General features: G+C 38.2%; 1 protein-coding gene across 5 annotated transcripts in view; it reads right to left on the reverse strand.

The window, feature by feature from the left end:
* The window catches only part of STXBP5 (syntaxin binding protein 5), a 165,932-nt gene that overhangs the window by 43,811 nt on the left and 104,863 nt on the right, over window positions 1-17,258 (reverse strand). For all 5 annotated transcript variants that reach the window (XM_042445840.1, XM_042445839.1, XM_042445838.1 and 2 more), the window contains 5 exons: window positions 15,764-15,804; window positions 14,797-15,017; window positions 14,405-14,583; window positions 9,821-9,946; window positions 8,621-8,772 (listed from right to left, as the gene is read on the reverse strand). In XM_042445840.1, coding sequence (XP_042301774.1) covers window positions 8,621-8,772; window positions 9,821-9,946; window positions 14,405-14,583; window positions 14,797-15,017; window positions 15,764-15,804 — 719 coding nt within the window. The remainder of the gene's footprint in view (window positions 1-8,620; window positions 8,773-9,820; window positions 9,947-14,404; window positions 14,584-14,796; window positions 15,018-15,763; window positions 15,805-17,258) is intronic.

Raw genomic sequence — 17,258 nt, forward strand, 5'->3', positions numbered from 1 at the left:
AAACATTTCCAGGAAGAAAAAAGTGATTGCTCTTACAACAACAAAATAATGCTGTATCATACCAATATCACTTCAAAAGATGCCTTAACACAAAGAACCATATATTCCCCTACACTACATGACTACTTTGCCAAGCTATTTCTTAACCAAGACTGTGTGTATTGCATGATTACACAAGAACAAATACAATATGTAGTGAATATTCTATTGGGTTAAGCAAAAGGTAAGAAAAGTAAGTTTTCTTTTCTTCTCTCACAAAACAAGCATAGTTGTGGCTAGAATGACTGCAAAGGCTGGATTGAGAAATTTGCGCTAAAATTTCAGAGACAGATCTAGAACTGATCCCTACCTACTTGCTCTTTCTGATGATTATGAAACAGGTTAAGCAAAAGTATTATCTAGGTTTGTTGTCCACTTTTAGAGGAAAATAATGAAAACGTGAATGATGAGTCAACATTCAAGTATCCTAGGTAATAGCAGATTTTTCCAAATACTAGCTTCTTAATCTGCTTGAATAGTGTATATATTGCTGCTGTTCCCACAGCTTTCAATGATACTCAAATTCATTCACTATTAATATAGAAATAATCAAGGTAAGTCTCAATAACTTACTAGATACGGTGCAATGAAGAGAATTAGAAAGCAGGATAACTATTATGTTAACTCGATCCTGGTGCTCGAAGTCATAAGGATGAGTAGCAAGTTTATGACATTCAGAACATCTATCCAGAATTCTTTATAAAAGAATGACAGTGCCCTACTCCTTTTAGACCAATATTGTCCGGCAGTGCTGTAAAACTGTAGGGACACTTTAGGCCAAGATCAACGTGGATGTGAATAAACAGCGTTGCAACTTTTCTTTTCAGTATAAAATCCTTTTTGGTGCCCAACAGCTTCCAAGTAGATGTTGCTCTTGTGGTAAACATGACTATACCAACCTGGTTGATTAGAAGTTCCTCTCACTTATCTGTTTACTGACCATAAATAGATTGGTTCATAAATGATAACTGTGTTTTAGTGCTGCAAATGCTTGAACAAAACTTTGGGCTCTTTTGTTTTCCATACCTCCCTCCCCCCACACAACTCTCCTTTCCCATTATGCAGCCAGTACAACTTTGCTATCATTTAATCTTGTGTTCTCCTAACTATCCTGTCCTGTTTTGGAAAATTCTGATTAAGTAAGCTATCAAATTCATTGTTCTGCGCCATTTCTGACTACCTGGCACTTGACTTTCCACTATCTGACCATCATTTAATCTCCTTTGCTCTCACTTATACTCCTCCTCCTCGCCATACTATTCAACGTCTTTTTCGTGATCTTCAATCTGTTGACTCTAACCATCTTGGTCTGACCCTGGATTCATCTCTCTCTTCCCTAAATCTCGGGGATTCTGCTGATTCAGCTATGTCTTTATTTAACTCCACTCTTTCCTCAACTCTCGACTATTTTGCCCCTGTCTCTGTACGCACTTCTTCCTCTAAGACTAGGCCTCAGCCCTGGCTTACCCCCAACATTAAGTTTCTCCGGTCCTGCTCTAGAGCGGCCGAACGTCTTTGGAGAAAGTCCAAAAAGTGGGCTGATTTTATCCATTTCAAATTTGTTCTTTCTTCTTTCTCGCGCGCCCTCTCTATGGCAAAACAGAATTATTACAAATCATTGATCTCTGCCAATGAGAGGTGCCCGCAGCGTTTGTTCTCCACCTTCAACACTTTGCTTAAACCTCCCTCTCCTCCTGTCTCTTCATCTTTCTCTCCTAATGACTTTGCTAACTATTTCATCTCTAAGATTACCACTCTTCGCTCTGAGATAGTCCCTCCTGATTCTTCTACTGCTCTTAATCTTCTTTCGCCTTCCCCTAACAAATTTTCTGTCTTTCCTCCTGCCTCTTTGGATGAACTCTCTACACTTCTGAACTCTTCCAAACCTGCTACCTGTCCTCTTGATCCTATTCCTACTCGTCTTCTAATCTCTATAGCTCCCTCCTTTCTGCCCTCGCTCCTCCATATCTTCAATCTGTCTCTCTCTACAGGCTCCTTCCCATCGGACTTCAAACATGCTCTCATTTCCCCAATTCTGAAAAAACCTTCTCTTGACCCCTCCTCTCTGTCTAGCTATCGTCCGATTTCTCTTCTCCCCTTTCTTTCTAAAGTTTTGGAACGGGTTGTCTATTCGCGCTGTCTTGAGTTTCTTGAAGCCAATTCCATCCTTGATCCCTTTCAGTCTGGCTTCCGCCCAAGGCATTCTACAGAGACAGCTCTCACTAAGATCTCGAATGACCTTTTACAGGCCAAGGCTAATGGCCTTTACTCTGTTCTCATTCTTCTCGATCTGTCTGCAGCCTTTGACACTGTTGATCACTGTCTCCTAATTGACATACTCTCTGGCCTTGGGTTCTCAGACTCTGTTCTCGACTGGTTTAGATCTTACTTGTCTGGCAGATCTTTTGCAGTAGTTGCAGGAGGTCAGACTTCTTCTCCTGTTCCCTTATCTGTTGGAGTTCCCCAGGGCTCTGTTCTGGGTCCCCTTCTGTTTTCTCTCTACACACTGTCCTTAGGAAAACTCATTAGCTCTTTTGGCTTTTCCTACCATCTGTATGCCGATGACACCCAGCTGTATCTTTCTGCCCCTGACCTTTCTCCAAGGCTTGAACAGCAAGTCTCATCTTGCCTTACAGCTGTCTCACAGTGGATGCGCCATCGGCGTTTGAAGCTCAACATGTCCAAGACGGAGCTTCTTGTCTTTCCTCCTAAGCCCAACCTTCAACACTCCTTCTCTGTCTCTGTGGACAACATTTCCATTCAACCAGTCCAGCAAGCCCGCAGTCTTGGCTTTATCTTTGACTCTTCTCTGTCGTGTATCCCTCAGATCCAGACCACAGCCAAGGCTTGTAGATTCCTTTTGTACAATATTGCCAAAATCCGACCATATCTCACTGCCTCTACTGCCAAGATCCTGGTCCATGCCCTAGTGATCTCACGACTGGATTACTGTAATGTCCTCCTGGCTGGGCTTCCTTTTTCTCACCTCCGTCCTTTAATCTCTGTCCAGCATTCAGCTGCACGCATTATCACTTCCACCCACCGCTCTGACCACATCTCTCCTGTGTTGGCATCCCTTCACTGGCTCCCTCTCCCTTTCCGCATTCAGTATAAGCTCCTGCTGTCGACATTCAAAGCCCTCCATGGACTGGCCCCTCCTTACTTATCAGACCTTCTTTCTCCTCACCTTCCCACCAGGGCCCTCCGTTCTGGTAGTCAAGGTCTGCTGTCTCAGCCCAGGATTTCCTCTGCCCCATCCCGGATTCGCCCCTTTTCACTTGCTGCCCCTCACTCCTGGAACCTTCTTCCTCCACAAGCAAGAGCCATCACTTCTTTAACCAGCTTCAAAACGGAGCTGAAAACCATCCTATTCAGAGAAGCCTTCCCAGGCATCGCATAATTGTCGCTTACTATCTGATGTTCTGTTGTTGGCTGTTTATCGATCCATTTCCTGTATTCCTATGTACTGTATATGTATTATCCTACTTGTGATTATGTATTTTCCCTGGATAATGATTAACCATCCATTATGAAGCCTTGCCCTCCCTCCAGTCCATCTGCCTTGGTCCAGGCCTCGGAGGTTGAGAGGAACTGCTGGACCTCTTACCCTTTCTCGTCACCACTCCCTTCTCCTTCTGTATCATGTCTTTTTTAGATTGTAAGCCTGAGGGCAGGGAACCGTCTAACTAAAAAGATTGCATGTACAGCGCTGTGTAAATTTACAGCGCTTCATAAATAAAGGTTAATAATAATAATAATAATAATAATACTCTATTTAGAAGCAAACCACAGTTTGTTTTTAATCAATGTATTCAGTTCTAACATAATGATAAATAAAAATTAATGGAAAGCTTGCAAAAGTGTTTAAAAGACAAATCTAGAAAAGATTTAAGGTTCTTTTATAGTGCTATTTTTCTAATATGATCTTGCAAAAAATGTCCTTGTTTAGACAACAATTCTCACATGTTGTGAAAGGGGTGCACAGAAAAATGTTAGAAACAGAGCTAGGAAATGTGAAGTCGAAGGCTTTCATGGCCAGCATCCATAGTTTTTCATGGGTTTTCGGGGTATGTGGCCATGTTCTAGAAGAGTTTATTCCTGACATTTTGACAGCATCTGTGGCTTGCATCTTCATAGCATTCTCTGAAGATGCCAGCCATAAATGCTGGTGAAATGTCAGGAATAAACTCTTCTAGAACATGACCACATAACAAAGACCTTAGAATGCTTAATTTCCAATTAGAGTAAGGTTTTGTCATTTGTTAGTTTTTGTGTTGTTTCATCTCAACGAAATGCTCTGCACTGCTGTGGTTGATACATGAAGTATGATGTTTACTGACATTGAGTGAACTTATCTCCTATAACAAGACTTGGGGAGTTCTCCCTGGGTCTCAGGTTTTGGCCTTGAAATTCAGTCCTGGGATATTTCTGAACAGGCAACTCTAAAGATAATGTTAAGAGTTATGGCAAGCATTGTTGGCCCACAGTGTAGCAAACTGATACTGTGAAAGCAGTCTGTGACCTTGCTGTGCAGCAGGCAAATAGAGACCAAAAGTTCCTCATGGAAGGGTTGAGCAGTCTCTGGTCATTTAGATGTCGTTGGATTCCTGCTAACATAGCCAGTCATCAAAGGATGACTGAACTATACTCGAAAATTTGGAGAGTCATAGGCTCCCCCTCTCTGCCTGAGAAGTATCCTTCAACATTATGCTCACTCCCACTTACACTTACTATGGAGCCAGCCAAAGTGTCTCTAATACTTGCAACAAGTTACGTGACAAATATGTAATTATTTTATTTATTAAAATAGTTCTTTCCCACACTCAGGGAAAACTTGCAATAGAATCAATCTAAAACAATAAATAATTACGATAAAAGATTAAAATATATTAAATGGTTTCCCAATTAAAACAGACAATTTTATAATAAGTTAAAATACAGAAATGTACAATTAATGATGAAGTAGCAACACCGAAGAAGGCAACTCCTGTACCACTGAGACAAAATGCAAATCTGTGTAGAATTCCTTTCCATGCTTACCAAGAGCTAGAAAGTGCCATAAGCTAAAATTAAGAAAAGCAGGCAGAGAAGCTAGCAAAGATTAGCTATGTGCCAAGATGCTTATTTATGCACTTAGCTAACCAGAGGAAATAACTAGAGGAGAAGCATCCCCCTTCAGATAACTTTGATGCCCTGTGTCTAGAAATCACCTGCACAGGAGATTGGATCCTGAGAGAAGAGCCTTGCCATCCTGTATGACTGTGCGGCAAGCTTACCAATAAGTAAATGACTGCACATCAAAGATAATCTCTGTGACTCCAGATAGGTGAAAAAAGAATTCTAGCTATGTTTTTAATAATGTTGATGTTTAATTCCTTTTTAGCTTTTGTAAATTAATATTTTAGTTGGGCCTTTTTAAAACTATTATAAGCCACTCTGCATCCCTTTTTAGAAAGGTGGGAAATAGGTAGGTAGGCAGTTAGGTAGACAGACAGGCAAGGGATTTTGTTTGTAATCACAGCCCATGTCCCATATCAATAGTATGGCAGACAGTATATTATTGTGTAAATGTCTATATTTTCAAATATATCAGTGTGATAAAAGCTTAATAGAAAAGAGTAAAGTAAAATACATCTCATGATGAAGGAAAGCATATAACTTAATCAAGCCAGATGTACAAACACATCATTGTTATGAGATGACTTACTTATATAAGAGGTGCGAAGTTGTTTCACAGACTCTGAATATAAGCTAGCGAGGCCACACATGCAAGAAGCCACAGCCAGCATGCCTTAATGAAGCAATGAGAAAGGAAACACAAAGACACCAACAAAGTATGTTTGGAGACAGGAAAATATGCTTCAAAACTTATAGATTTGGAAAGGTTCCTACATATTTTTGTCAGAATGAAACCTGCTAAAAAGCAACTAAATCAGTTCTTTAAAAAAGGTTATCAGTTCTCTGCACTCTTGGCAGTCACAGAGCACACTTAATATTGCATCTGAACAAACATTCATAACATTGCTCAGTCTCTGTTTTAAAGTCATGTTTGATCTAATTTATACAATGAGATAGATTCCCACTGAACCGTGCATGAATGTTATATTATGATCTTCACAGTTGCTCCTGCTTGCAATACATACAGTTAAACAAACTACTGTGGTTTGAACTGCAGCTGTTTATCATGATGCCTAGTCATAGCTTGCTTCCCCTCTATTTGTTCTCTCCCAACAAATCAGAGAAAGAAACCAAGGACACACCCACAGAAAGACACCCAGTGTGCAAATACATCCAAAATATAAGTTTTAGACATGAAGGAACTTTTCTGTTGCTATTACTCATGAGAAATGAATGACAAAACAAATCATCCCTGCTACCTAAATATTTGTTTCATTTAATTAAGGGGACTGTGAATATTATAAATCATTGTGACTAGCAGTATTCTTTTAAAAAGAAGAATACAATTAATTGCTGTTAATATGGAACAGTTTTTGAAATATTAGAAGAACAGGAACAGTCATTAAAACGAGAGAGAATTAACTGCTATCTCTTCAATAACTGTGAGTAAACAAATGGATAATATTTCAGATACTACAATTTAAATAAATCATTATTTGGCAACATTCAATGTAGCTATTATAGGTATTATTTATATTTGTGTGCATGCAGAGATAGAAAAGTCAAAAGGTTACCTTTTTACCTAAAAAGAATTTAATAGGATACATTTCCATTGAAAAGTTTTTTTAAAAAACAATTATGTTAACTTAAAATTGGTGTTGAATTTAATTATATTATTACACGAAGCTCTGAGTCCTACCCATTTTCATAAGTAGAACAGATCAACTCAATGAACAGGATTTATACAGGTACTGAATCACCATTTAACAGTTGACTCAATGGCTCTAGGTGGTGCTACAAAACAAGATTCAGGTCTATAAGCCTCACCAGAATGAGGTAAAAAAAATCTATGTGATTCCTTTCCATTCCTTCCCCCTCCCACCTCCTTCTTCCTGTTTGAGCTTGGGAGAGAAGGAAACAGTGCATTACTTTCTGAACATCTCATTTCTTACACACTCCATCAAAAGCACTTCCTTTGCTTGCCCTTTCTCCATTCTTTCCATTTCATCTCCTTAACCTCTCCCTTTCTTTCACTGATTCTCATATGGATCCCAATAAATGTTCCAAGGTCAAAAGCTTCAAAATTCATTTTCTTGTGCATGGAAAAAACTTTATATAGTTGCACTTGTAGGATACAAGAGGACCATCTGAATGCCAAGAATAGCACCCCCTTCCAGCCTTTCCTTGCTACCTGAAAATGTTTAACCTTAGAATAAATTATCATGCTCTAAAGATGTACTAAAAGAAATAAATATTCCAATTGCTAATTCTATTCATTAAAATGTCTGATGGTAAAATTAAAAATTAATAACACATTCATGCATGAATTCTCAACTATTATTAATCCCCATCTAAACAGAATGGGCAGTTATTACTAGAAATTATCATTATATATCATTATTTCCCTAAAATTCTCTTAAATGGCTTTTTGGGGGGGGGCATATACTTCTTTGGAGAAAGTAATTATTTTCTAAATTTACTCAACTGTGCCTGTATTCAATACATAGAAAACTAATGAATTAAGCAGAATATGTTGAAGTCTATCCAGAAAGGAGAGACATGTTGAGCCTTCAAGTCACCTGTCAACTTATGCTGATCCCATTAATTTCATAGGATTTTCTTAGACAAAGAATATTGACAGGTAGTTTTGCTAATTCTTTCCTCTGAAATATAGCATAAAGCACCTGGTAGTCATTGGTGGTATCTCATCCAGGTACTAATGACGGCTGGCCCTGCTTAGACAGGGTCTGATGCTTTTAGAGTATTTAGGCAGATATGTTGAATGGTACAACAAAGCAATTCACTCAAAAGTTAATTGTATGGAGAATCATGGAGTAGAATGCTAAATCAAAAGGCAGTAGACTATAGCAGCCTTCCCCAATCAAGTGTTCTTCAGTTTTTTTATACTGGGATGAGGATCATGTAATTCTACAGATATTACTGCAACCACCAGCAGCATTAGCCAGCTTAGCTAACTGTGAGAAGTGCTGGTAGTTGCATATAAATATCATCTGAAGGGCTACATAACTTTCACCTGTTTTACATCCTCAATACTGGCCATGTTGGATTGCGCTGACAGGAGTAATCCAAAACATCTGTATATCAGATGGAAGTGAACAATGTGTCACCACTGTGCCCAGTGATTAGTAACAGAATGTGACAATCTCTACAGATTCTTAGAAACAATAATCTGTAAATCTACAGGTCTAAATCCAAATGCTAGTGGCAACCAGAAGCGGTCCAATTAATCAATAGGGTTTGTTAAATCAACATTTATGTAAGTCTCATTAATTCAGTGGTTTTACTCTTGCTGGGATTAACAATCCAGTTTAGAACAAAGGTTTTGGTTAACTTGTTATCTTCAAGTAAAAGCTAGTCATTTGCATGCTTCACACATTTACCACCAGGTAAGTGGAAGAACAGTGCACAATTTTATTAACAAATATTGAGTGTTTAGTCTTACCTCCGGATGGTTGTCTACTTTTACGTGGAGATCGAGGTTCTCTCCTATAAGGATCATTAGACCCATACAACTCAACGGTGCCAAGATTTAAGAGTGTGGTCTTTTGAAGGTAATCAACCATAGCGATACCATTACAATTGCCAAAAACTACTCTGAAAGAAAATTTGTTGGGAAAAAACATGACTCCTATGAATGGCTGCTATTCAATCATGTTCTTAAAAGATTAGGTTTTTATATTGAGATATGCATGAATTTTTGTGTTGATTATGGTTAAAAATCTGAGACATTCTTAAGTAACACTCTGAAATGAAGGTTTATATTGCAAATGTATTTTAAAAGCTTTTAATATTGATTGTGGAGAATAAACATTCAAATTTGACTTTATAAAATATCTAGAAACACCAAATGGTGCAAAAATGCAAAATGCCACTCCACTCCCAGCAGCATAGTGTGTTAAGGTTCTGTATCTCTGTTTGGAAAATAGCTTATGTACATTTTCTTCTCTACAGAAAAAACTGAGATTCAGCTCAGAATATTTAGATTAATTTAATTTACCTGAGAAAAATTCAGAAATCAATTACTTAACATTTAAAAAAAACCAGAACATTAATTACTGTGTGTTTTTACTGTGTATAAGTGTATACTCAAACTGATGTCATATGAAAATCCTTCTGCTGATCGTTTCCTAAAATGGGTAAATTTAACTTATACAATATTCATACTGGGCAAACAGAACTGATACAATACTAGTCAAAGCTACAGCAAAAACCTGTCTGTATAATTTTCCCCCCTTAAAATCTATGCCACATAAGGGAGCTGTTTGAATTAAGTTGTCATTTTCAGGTTTGTACATTGTAACTGGAAATTCTGAGTTTGAGGTAGCATGCAAAAATAAGACTACCCACAGCACTGTTGTGTTGTGTGATGAATCTGTTTTTGGGGTTATGTTTTAGATTATTGCTACCATGACACCAAGAAACATATAAGAAGGTAGAACAAGCTTCTGAAGAAAGTACGATACAGTACAAATACAAATATATGAGTATATTTGGAGCAGGTGCAAGAGAAAACCTTTAAGTATCTTTTTGTGCAAGCATGGGGATACATGCTACACCCAATAGCCTATTGATGATGTCATATTGCTCCTGCAACACGCAAAAAACTTTAAAAAGTTAAAGTAAAAAAATAACTTATACTTACAAGCCATAGGCAGAGTTGATTGCAAGGCTCGTTATTTGTTGAGGAGGTTCTCCGCTCACCCATACTAGCTGAATAACCAGTTCAACTTGGTAGCCTGGAGATTGTTTGAGGGGAGAGTTTTTAACTCTGTAACATAAATGAAGGGCAGATATCATATTCACCCTTGTGAACATTTGTCAAGATGATAAAAAGTTTGTTATGATTTTATCAAAAAGATATACTTCTTTATAGGCTATGCTAGTTATTACAAGTTAGTACAAGCTTCCAAATCTTCACTCTGGAAGATGTTTGGACTAAATATGCATATTCACATATTTTAATTTTTTATTTATATCCTACTCTTTTCCCAGAACTGGGACTCAGAGAGGCTCACAACAATAAAAGAACAATACAGTTAAAACATTAAAAATACATTAAAAGAGAATTAAATTGTTACAATATTAAAATAGATTACTTGTTAAAAGAATAAAAATACAGTTTAAAAGTTACCATTTGAAAACATTTAAAATGATACAGGGCTTGGACTGGATGGCCCTTGTAGTTTCTTCCAACTCCATGATTCTATGATACAATACCCTAATCTGGACCTTTAAGAACATTCTGTTTTAAAAAACCTGCCTGCATAAGTAGGTTTTAACCTGCAGGCAGAAGACCTTATAAGGAGGGGGCTATTCTGGCCACCCTGAGAAATAAGTTCCACAGTCCAGGGGCAGCCATGGAAAAGACTCTCTCTCAGGTCCCCACCAGCCTTGCTTGTGATTGTGATGGGAAGAAGAGAAGGGCTTCTCAGAACCTGGGTCGGCTCATATAGAGAGATACAGTCTGCCAAACAGCCTGTACCTGAGCCATATAGGGCTTTATAGGTCATAACCATCACTTTGAATTGTGTCCAGAAACAAACTGGCAGTCAGTGGGGATGTTTTAATAGGGACATTGTGTGGTCTCTGTAAACTGCCCCTATTTAGCAGCCTGGTTACAGATCTTTGGTGCAGCTGAAATTTCTGAACACTCTTCAAAGGCAGCCCCAAGTTGACAACATGCACGTATATGCATACAGCCTCCAAACTTGTTCCTCTATCCTAATTGCTTTACTAGTTTACATTGAACAAAGTTTTCAACCATTGTTGGTGGACAAGCTTGGGTTTGAATGACTCATAGTTCACTAAATTCTGAGGAAATAGCAAACATTATCTTGCTGAGAATACAGATATAAATTAAGCAGTTGCCATAGGTGAGGAAAGAACATGTCTCCTAGGATTAACTAAATGTAAACACTAAATTGCAAACTTTACCATAGATTAGAGGTACATTAGGGAATTTCTACTATTTACTACTTTGAAAACATTTATCAGATACTGTATCAGTTTCCAGTGGTATAGTTGTGCTGAGCCTGTTGCTGCAGAATCAACCAAGTCTTGCAGCATTTTAATGATTAACACACTTTATTTGAAATCAACTTTTTATGGCTTAGAGACCATTTCACCAGATGATTTTTTTAAAAATTATATCAACTGTTATAATAAACCTGAAAAAATTACTAGTGTTGTAGTGTTCTGAGTGGAGAATGTCTGTAGAGTGCCTTCATGGAGATCATTCCAGATTTTGAACCACTTCAGAATTTTTTCTTTATTTTTTATTTTGTAGTGGAATTAATTCTGCTATCTTCCAAGCCTCAGCAAAAAAGGAACCATCTGGTTCCACTCATTATATGACTGGTGAGTTGGGCTTGAAAATTCATAACTAGCTTAATATAATTTATTCACTCTGTGATTATAGAAAAAATCAATCAGGGATTTCAAATATCTAACTTTTAACTACTGCCTATAGTATAAAGGGACAAGTCCTAGGAAATAAAGTAAGCAATGGCACAGGAAAAGAAGGTAAAGGAACAAATTTTAACTACATTTCAGAAACTTCAAGCTTTGATTGATTTTTTTTTGATTGATCAATTTATTCTTTTCAGTAAAATACATTACAGATAAATATTATCCTTCGCACAAGATTGAAATATTCATGTAGCCTGCAATTATATATTATTATTTTTTTAAAAAAATACTTTTGTTTTGGAAATTTACATGGTATCTTTCACCACCACAGATTTTTTGAGAAGCCTGTAGCTTCCAGGTGATGAAGGTGGATTTATTTTTCCACGCTGTAGTTTGTATTGTAGGAATATTTACTGATATATACTAGCCTTTGTGTTTTTTCATCTATACTGAACCTCTTGTCTTAGGCTGTGCTGGAATCTTCTTGCCTGATGCCTCTTTGTAAGTACTGATACAGCAAGAGTAACTCTGCCCCTCTCTCAACTTTTTACAATTTTTAAAATTAGGGAACTTTGGTGTACAATGTCATGACCACTGTCTTTGATTTGTTTTCCCAGTCCAAATTAACTTTATGGGTAATCAAGACGTGAAAAACAGGAAGCAGTCTTTCAAGCTGATGGACCATTCTGACTTTGAACCAACTAACTGGTTCTTCTGCTATATTTCTCCCATTTGCACAATTAATGAGAAAATGTGATTTGCCAACTTCTTCAGAAGGCTATTATTTTCAGTTACAACATATGTTGGTATCTAAGTAAGAGGTGAAACAGATGGCCCCGATTGGGTGGCCTGGAGCCGCCCCATTTAGGCTGGGTCAGGGCGGTGGCAAACAGACGCACAGCCCCAATCCAGCCAGCTTCCGGCCCAAACAGGAATGGAAAAAACCCACTCCTATTTTGGGCAGAAAAAAGCCACCCCATTGCTTTGTTGTGAGATTTCTTCTCAAAGAAATCTGTGGTGGTGAAAGACACCATGTAAATTTCCAAAACAAATATACAATTGGAGTGTAATTGTCGGCGCAACCTCCAGTTGACCTGAGGGTGTGGCGTGTGTAAATGCCACCCTGCCAAACTGGCTATTGTACAGTGGACCCTTGTTATACATTTGGTTCCAAGATTCCCCATGTATAACAAAATCCGTGTATGCTCAAGTCCCATTAAATATAATGACATAGCAAAATGGTGTCCCTTATAAAAAATGGAAAATCAAGGTTTGATATTTGAAATTTATACTTTTTTTTGAACATTTTCAAACCGTGTATGCTTGAATCCGTGTATAAGAAGGGCTGACTGTATACTGTATATCAAACTTTGATTCACACAGCAAAAATTCTTATTTATTTATTTAGTATGCCACCTTTCTGCCAAGGCAACTTCCAAAGAAAGTAAAATTTTAAAAAACCTTAATAAATCTTATAGAAACAATTAAAATTCCATACATTAAAAAAAAAAATTAAAAGCCTACAAAGGTAAAAAAACACATCCCAGTCAGAAGCTCCCCTGTTTATACATTAAAAGATTGCTTAAAGAAAAAGGTCTTTGCCTTATATTAATGCAGGTATATTTGATTCTGCAATGCTTATTTAGTAATTGCTTTCATGTATTTCTCAGACATATAACTTGGCTATGCCTAGTGGTAGTTTCTTTTTGGGGAAAGGTCAACAGTTGAATTAATTTTGTTTTGGACCTATCTTAAATTTTGTAGAATTGAATGTATTGTACATTATGAGCCCGTATGTTAGAAGTTAACTTTTGATCAATAAAAATGGATTCCAATGTTTCTGACAGCTGAATAAGCAGGGGTGAGCCTGTGTCTACACAATGCTGCAATGTAGGTCTTTTATACTGCAGACCTAGAAAGACAAAATACCCACTCTTCAATATTCAACAGCCCAAGCAGTTCAAAACCTTTTTCACATTTGTCTGACACAATAGACAACAACTCTCTGAAGATGCCAGCCACAGATGCTAGTGAAACGTCAGGAAGAAACTGTTCTAGAACATAGCCACATAGCCTGAAAAACCCACAAAAAACTATAGACAACAACTATGTTTGGATGCTTATCTGGATATTTGGTTGTCTTTTCTAGAAGCATATGCATATGTGATTTTTTTTTTCCTGTTCCATTTTCAGTTTTGTTCTTTTTTGTTATTATGCAAAGAATAAATAGACTAACTATAAAAAATGCTATTTGGCATACATTTCTTTTTGAAGCATTGAGAATTTCTTTTTGAAGCACTGAGAAGTTATACAATGCTTTAGAAGAAAGCTGTAGTCATACAGAAAATGTGCTTTGAAGTATAGAGAAAACAGAAAGTGTCAATTTTGCGCTACAAATTCATCTTTAACTACATATTAAAAAGGAAGTACTTTTAGTTTAATTATATAGCTTTGTTTAAAGATGCCTAGATGCAAGGTGTGAAGAATTTAAACCTGCTGAAGCTCAATTTCTGTTCAAGATACAGTTGCAAACAATGGAAGTTGGTAAATGCAGCTGTCAAACTACATAATTTTATATGCTCCTGCTAAATGAATGTACAATTGTATTGTATACACTGTAGAGAAATGCAAGCCAAATACACATGTTTTCTATTAGTGTACCATAATATTACTATATTGTAATGCTATGTACTGGGAGAAGCATGAGCAACCATAACCAAAAGGAGTGCCTACTAAAACAAAGTTATAGCTTTTTTTACAAGCTGATAAAGTAGTCAATGAAAGCAATGTATGAGACACAAACTACCATGACACTTACTTTAAACATGGGACATTATCACGAAGCCCATCAGATGAACTACTGCTAGTGGATGGATGAGACTGAGGAGCAATAGACTGAGGATTGGAACCTGTGCCTGGAGTAGGCAGTGGTGGTAATTGCTCAGGATCTGGAGATTCTATATAATTTATTTCATATAACAGCCGTACTTCAAGCATCTGCAAATAACAATGAAGGAGACAAACCGCAGTAAAGTTACTGACAACTGCAATATGCTATTTTGACCCAAATAATCACTTCATAACTAAAGATAACGGCCAGAATCATACTGCAATACATGACTTACACAATGGTCCATTATGTGAGCAGTGTTTATTTTTAATTCAAGTGAAATTAGTAGTAGAAGATCACTAAAATCAAATGCCACTTACTGGAATAACTTCTGTTGTTATTTCTTGTTTGCTGAATCTGTAAACAATCACATGTGCAGAAACCCCTGCAATGCACAGCATCCTGCTTTCTGCACACCATGAGATGATCTGAATGGCATATGGGTCTTCATCTACTATGTCTGTGCTAGGCCTGTCATCTTTATTTCGAGACTTTTCAAAGACTTTTGCTGTTTTCAGTTTGTATAGCACTTGCAATGTTACTAGGAATAAATAAACATGTGGTTAGTTATATGCAGAAATGCATATTATTTTTTGGATATTTCTCTCTTTATAAACATTTTTTAAAAGAGGCAAGTTCTGAATCAAAGGTTGTAATATATAATGCTCATCTTTCCCTGTTCATTGCCTGGGATCCAAAGAATTCAGTATACAAACTTCCACAGGTGAACAGTGTGTGTGTATACCACTGATACTTTCCACTGCAACATTCTCCATGTTAGATAGGGAGCATTTAAGGAATTGTGTGGGAAGAGGCAGTCAGGAGAATAATAGTGAACATTTTAAAACAGCATGGGTTCCAGGGCATTGTAAAGTTGCACAGACTACAAAGAACCAAAAATAGCATTTCATCTTTTAGCAAGGTTTCACTATATTTTCAGGCTTCCCAATTTCCTCAACTACCACTCGGACATATTTAACCCCATTTCCTCTATCATCTGGCTCGCTGCTTCTCTTGCATATCTGCATATAACACCAATTCAGTTAAGAGAAGTAGTGCTTATATCCTATTCAAATCAATCAGGCTGTTTAGTCACAATTAACCTAAATCCATTCAGTTCAATGAGAGTTAAACATAGCTGCCCAGGGCCTTAATAGTCAAATGACTAAGAAAGAAAGGAGGCATATAATCTTAGCACTGTTATATTCATAATACATCACTTTTATAGGACCAAAGATGTTTTATTAAAAATATTTTCTATAAAAAAACTTTTGTCAAAACACTCACTTGCGGAGGCATCCCAGAACTTGATTGATCCATCTGCATGCCTATTAAAAAAAACAAAACAATTTTTAAAAAATCTAGGAGAATGCACAAATTTCATTATTATTGTCTGATATTCTTAAAGAATGATAATGAGATTTAGGCCTGAAGTAGATGAGCCAGAAAGACTGTGCCAGTGCTGGGACTGTGTGTGTCGTCCTGATCTGGGCTGCTACCGCAGTCCTAAACCAAGCCACCAGAAGGAACTGATTCTATCTACTCATTCTTGGACCAGTTCTTTCCAGATGGCATTGTGTTGGTGTGGCTTCTAGTCAATTTCGGGGCGTGCACCATCTAAACACCGTGCCCTCAACAAAGCCTGAAGCCAGCATTTTTGGACTGTCACATTCTGGCCCATTTTATTTATACTCAGTTGTCACAACAAAATTATATGGCTCTATCTCTCTTCTAGCACTAAGGCAGTGGTTCCAAACCTTCCTAATGCCACACCCCACTGGCGGCTGGAAATCCTGCCCTTTTTTCCAGCTGGTGGCCTCCTTGATTCGTTGGGAGGACAGGAAGGGGCAGAACATCCAGATGCTTACAAGCCCCATTGACTTTTATGGCTGGAAGCCCTGTCCCTTCTTACGGCCAGCAGCCTCCCTGATTGGTAGGCCGGGAAGGGGCGGGACTTCCAGCCGCATGTTTGCTGCGCGGGGTTGAAGCCTCACCCATGGAAGCAGGCCAGAGGGGGCCTGGCCGCCCTGGAGGAGGAGGGGCGAGCCCAAACTGAGTGATCCCTGTGAAAGGGTCATTCGACCCCCAAAGGGGGTCACGACCTACAGCACTAAGGTGTTAAGAGCAAAATGGCCATTATTTTCATGTGACTGAGGAAGAACAGCTTGTTCATTGTACACTGCACTAAGAATAAGAGCCCTCTTTCCCATCCATCTGGTGCTATCCGGCCATGGAGGGAGAAATGTGGGCCCAGCTCCATCGGGCCTGGCCTAGATTAAGCAGCAGACCCCTCCCTCCAGTCCATCTTCCTTGGTCCAGGCCTCAGAGGGAGAGAGGAAGTGCTGGACCTGATCCCCTTCCCCATCACCATTCCCTTCTTTTGTGTTGTGTCTTTTTAGATTGTAAGCCTGAGGGCAGGGAACCGTCTAATTAAAAATAATAATAATTGTAATCCGATCTGAGAGCCTTTAGCGCTGAAGGGCGGGGTATAAATACCATAAATAATAATTAATAATAATACAGTGCGCCTGCGTCGTATGCTGAAAGTCGCGTTGGGAAGGGGTCCCATTACTGATAGGGGTAATGGGATGCGTGCCCAATGTGCACACACCATACCATGGGCACAAGCCCCATTATTTTTAATGGGGCTTGAGCATATGAGGACTTCCCCTTACATGGGGGGCAGGGGGTGTTCCAGAATGGATCTCCCACGTAAAGGAAGGGCCCACTGTATTATGTCTTGTACAGGTAAAACGTAAAGACATATGGTGACTCAGAAAGT

The sequence above is a fragment of the Sceloporus undulatus genome, chromosome 1 (genome assembly GCF_019175285.1).
Source record: "Sceloporus undulatus isolate JIND9_A2432 ecotype Alabama chromosome 1, SceUnd_v1.1, whole genome shotgun sequence".
Classification (NCBI taxonomy): domain Eukaryota; kingdom Metazoa; phylum Chordata; class Lepidosauria; order Squamata; family Phrynosomatidae; genus Sceloporus; species Sceloporus undulatus.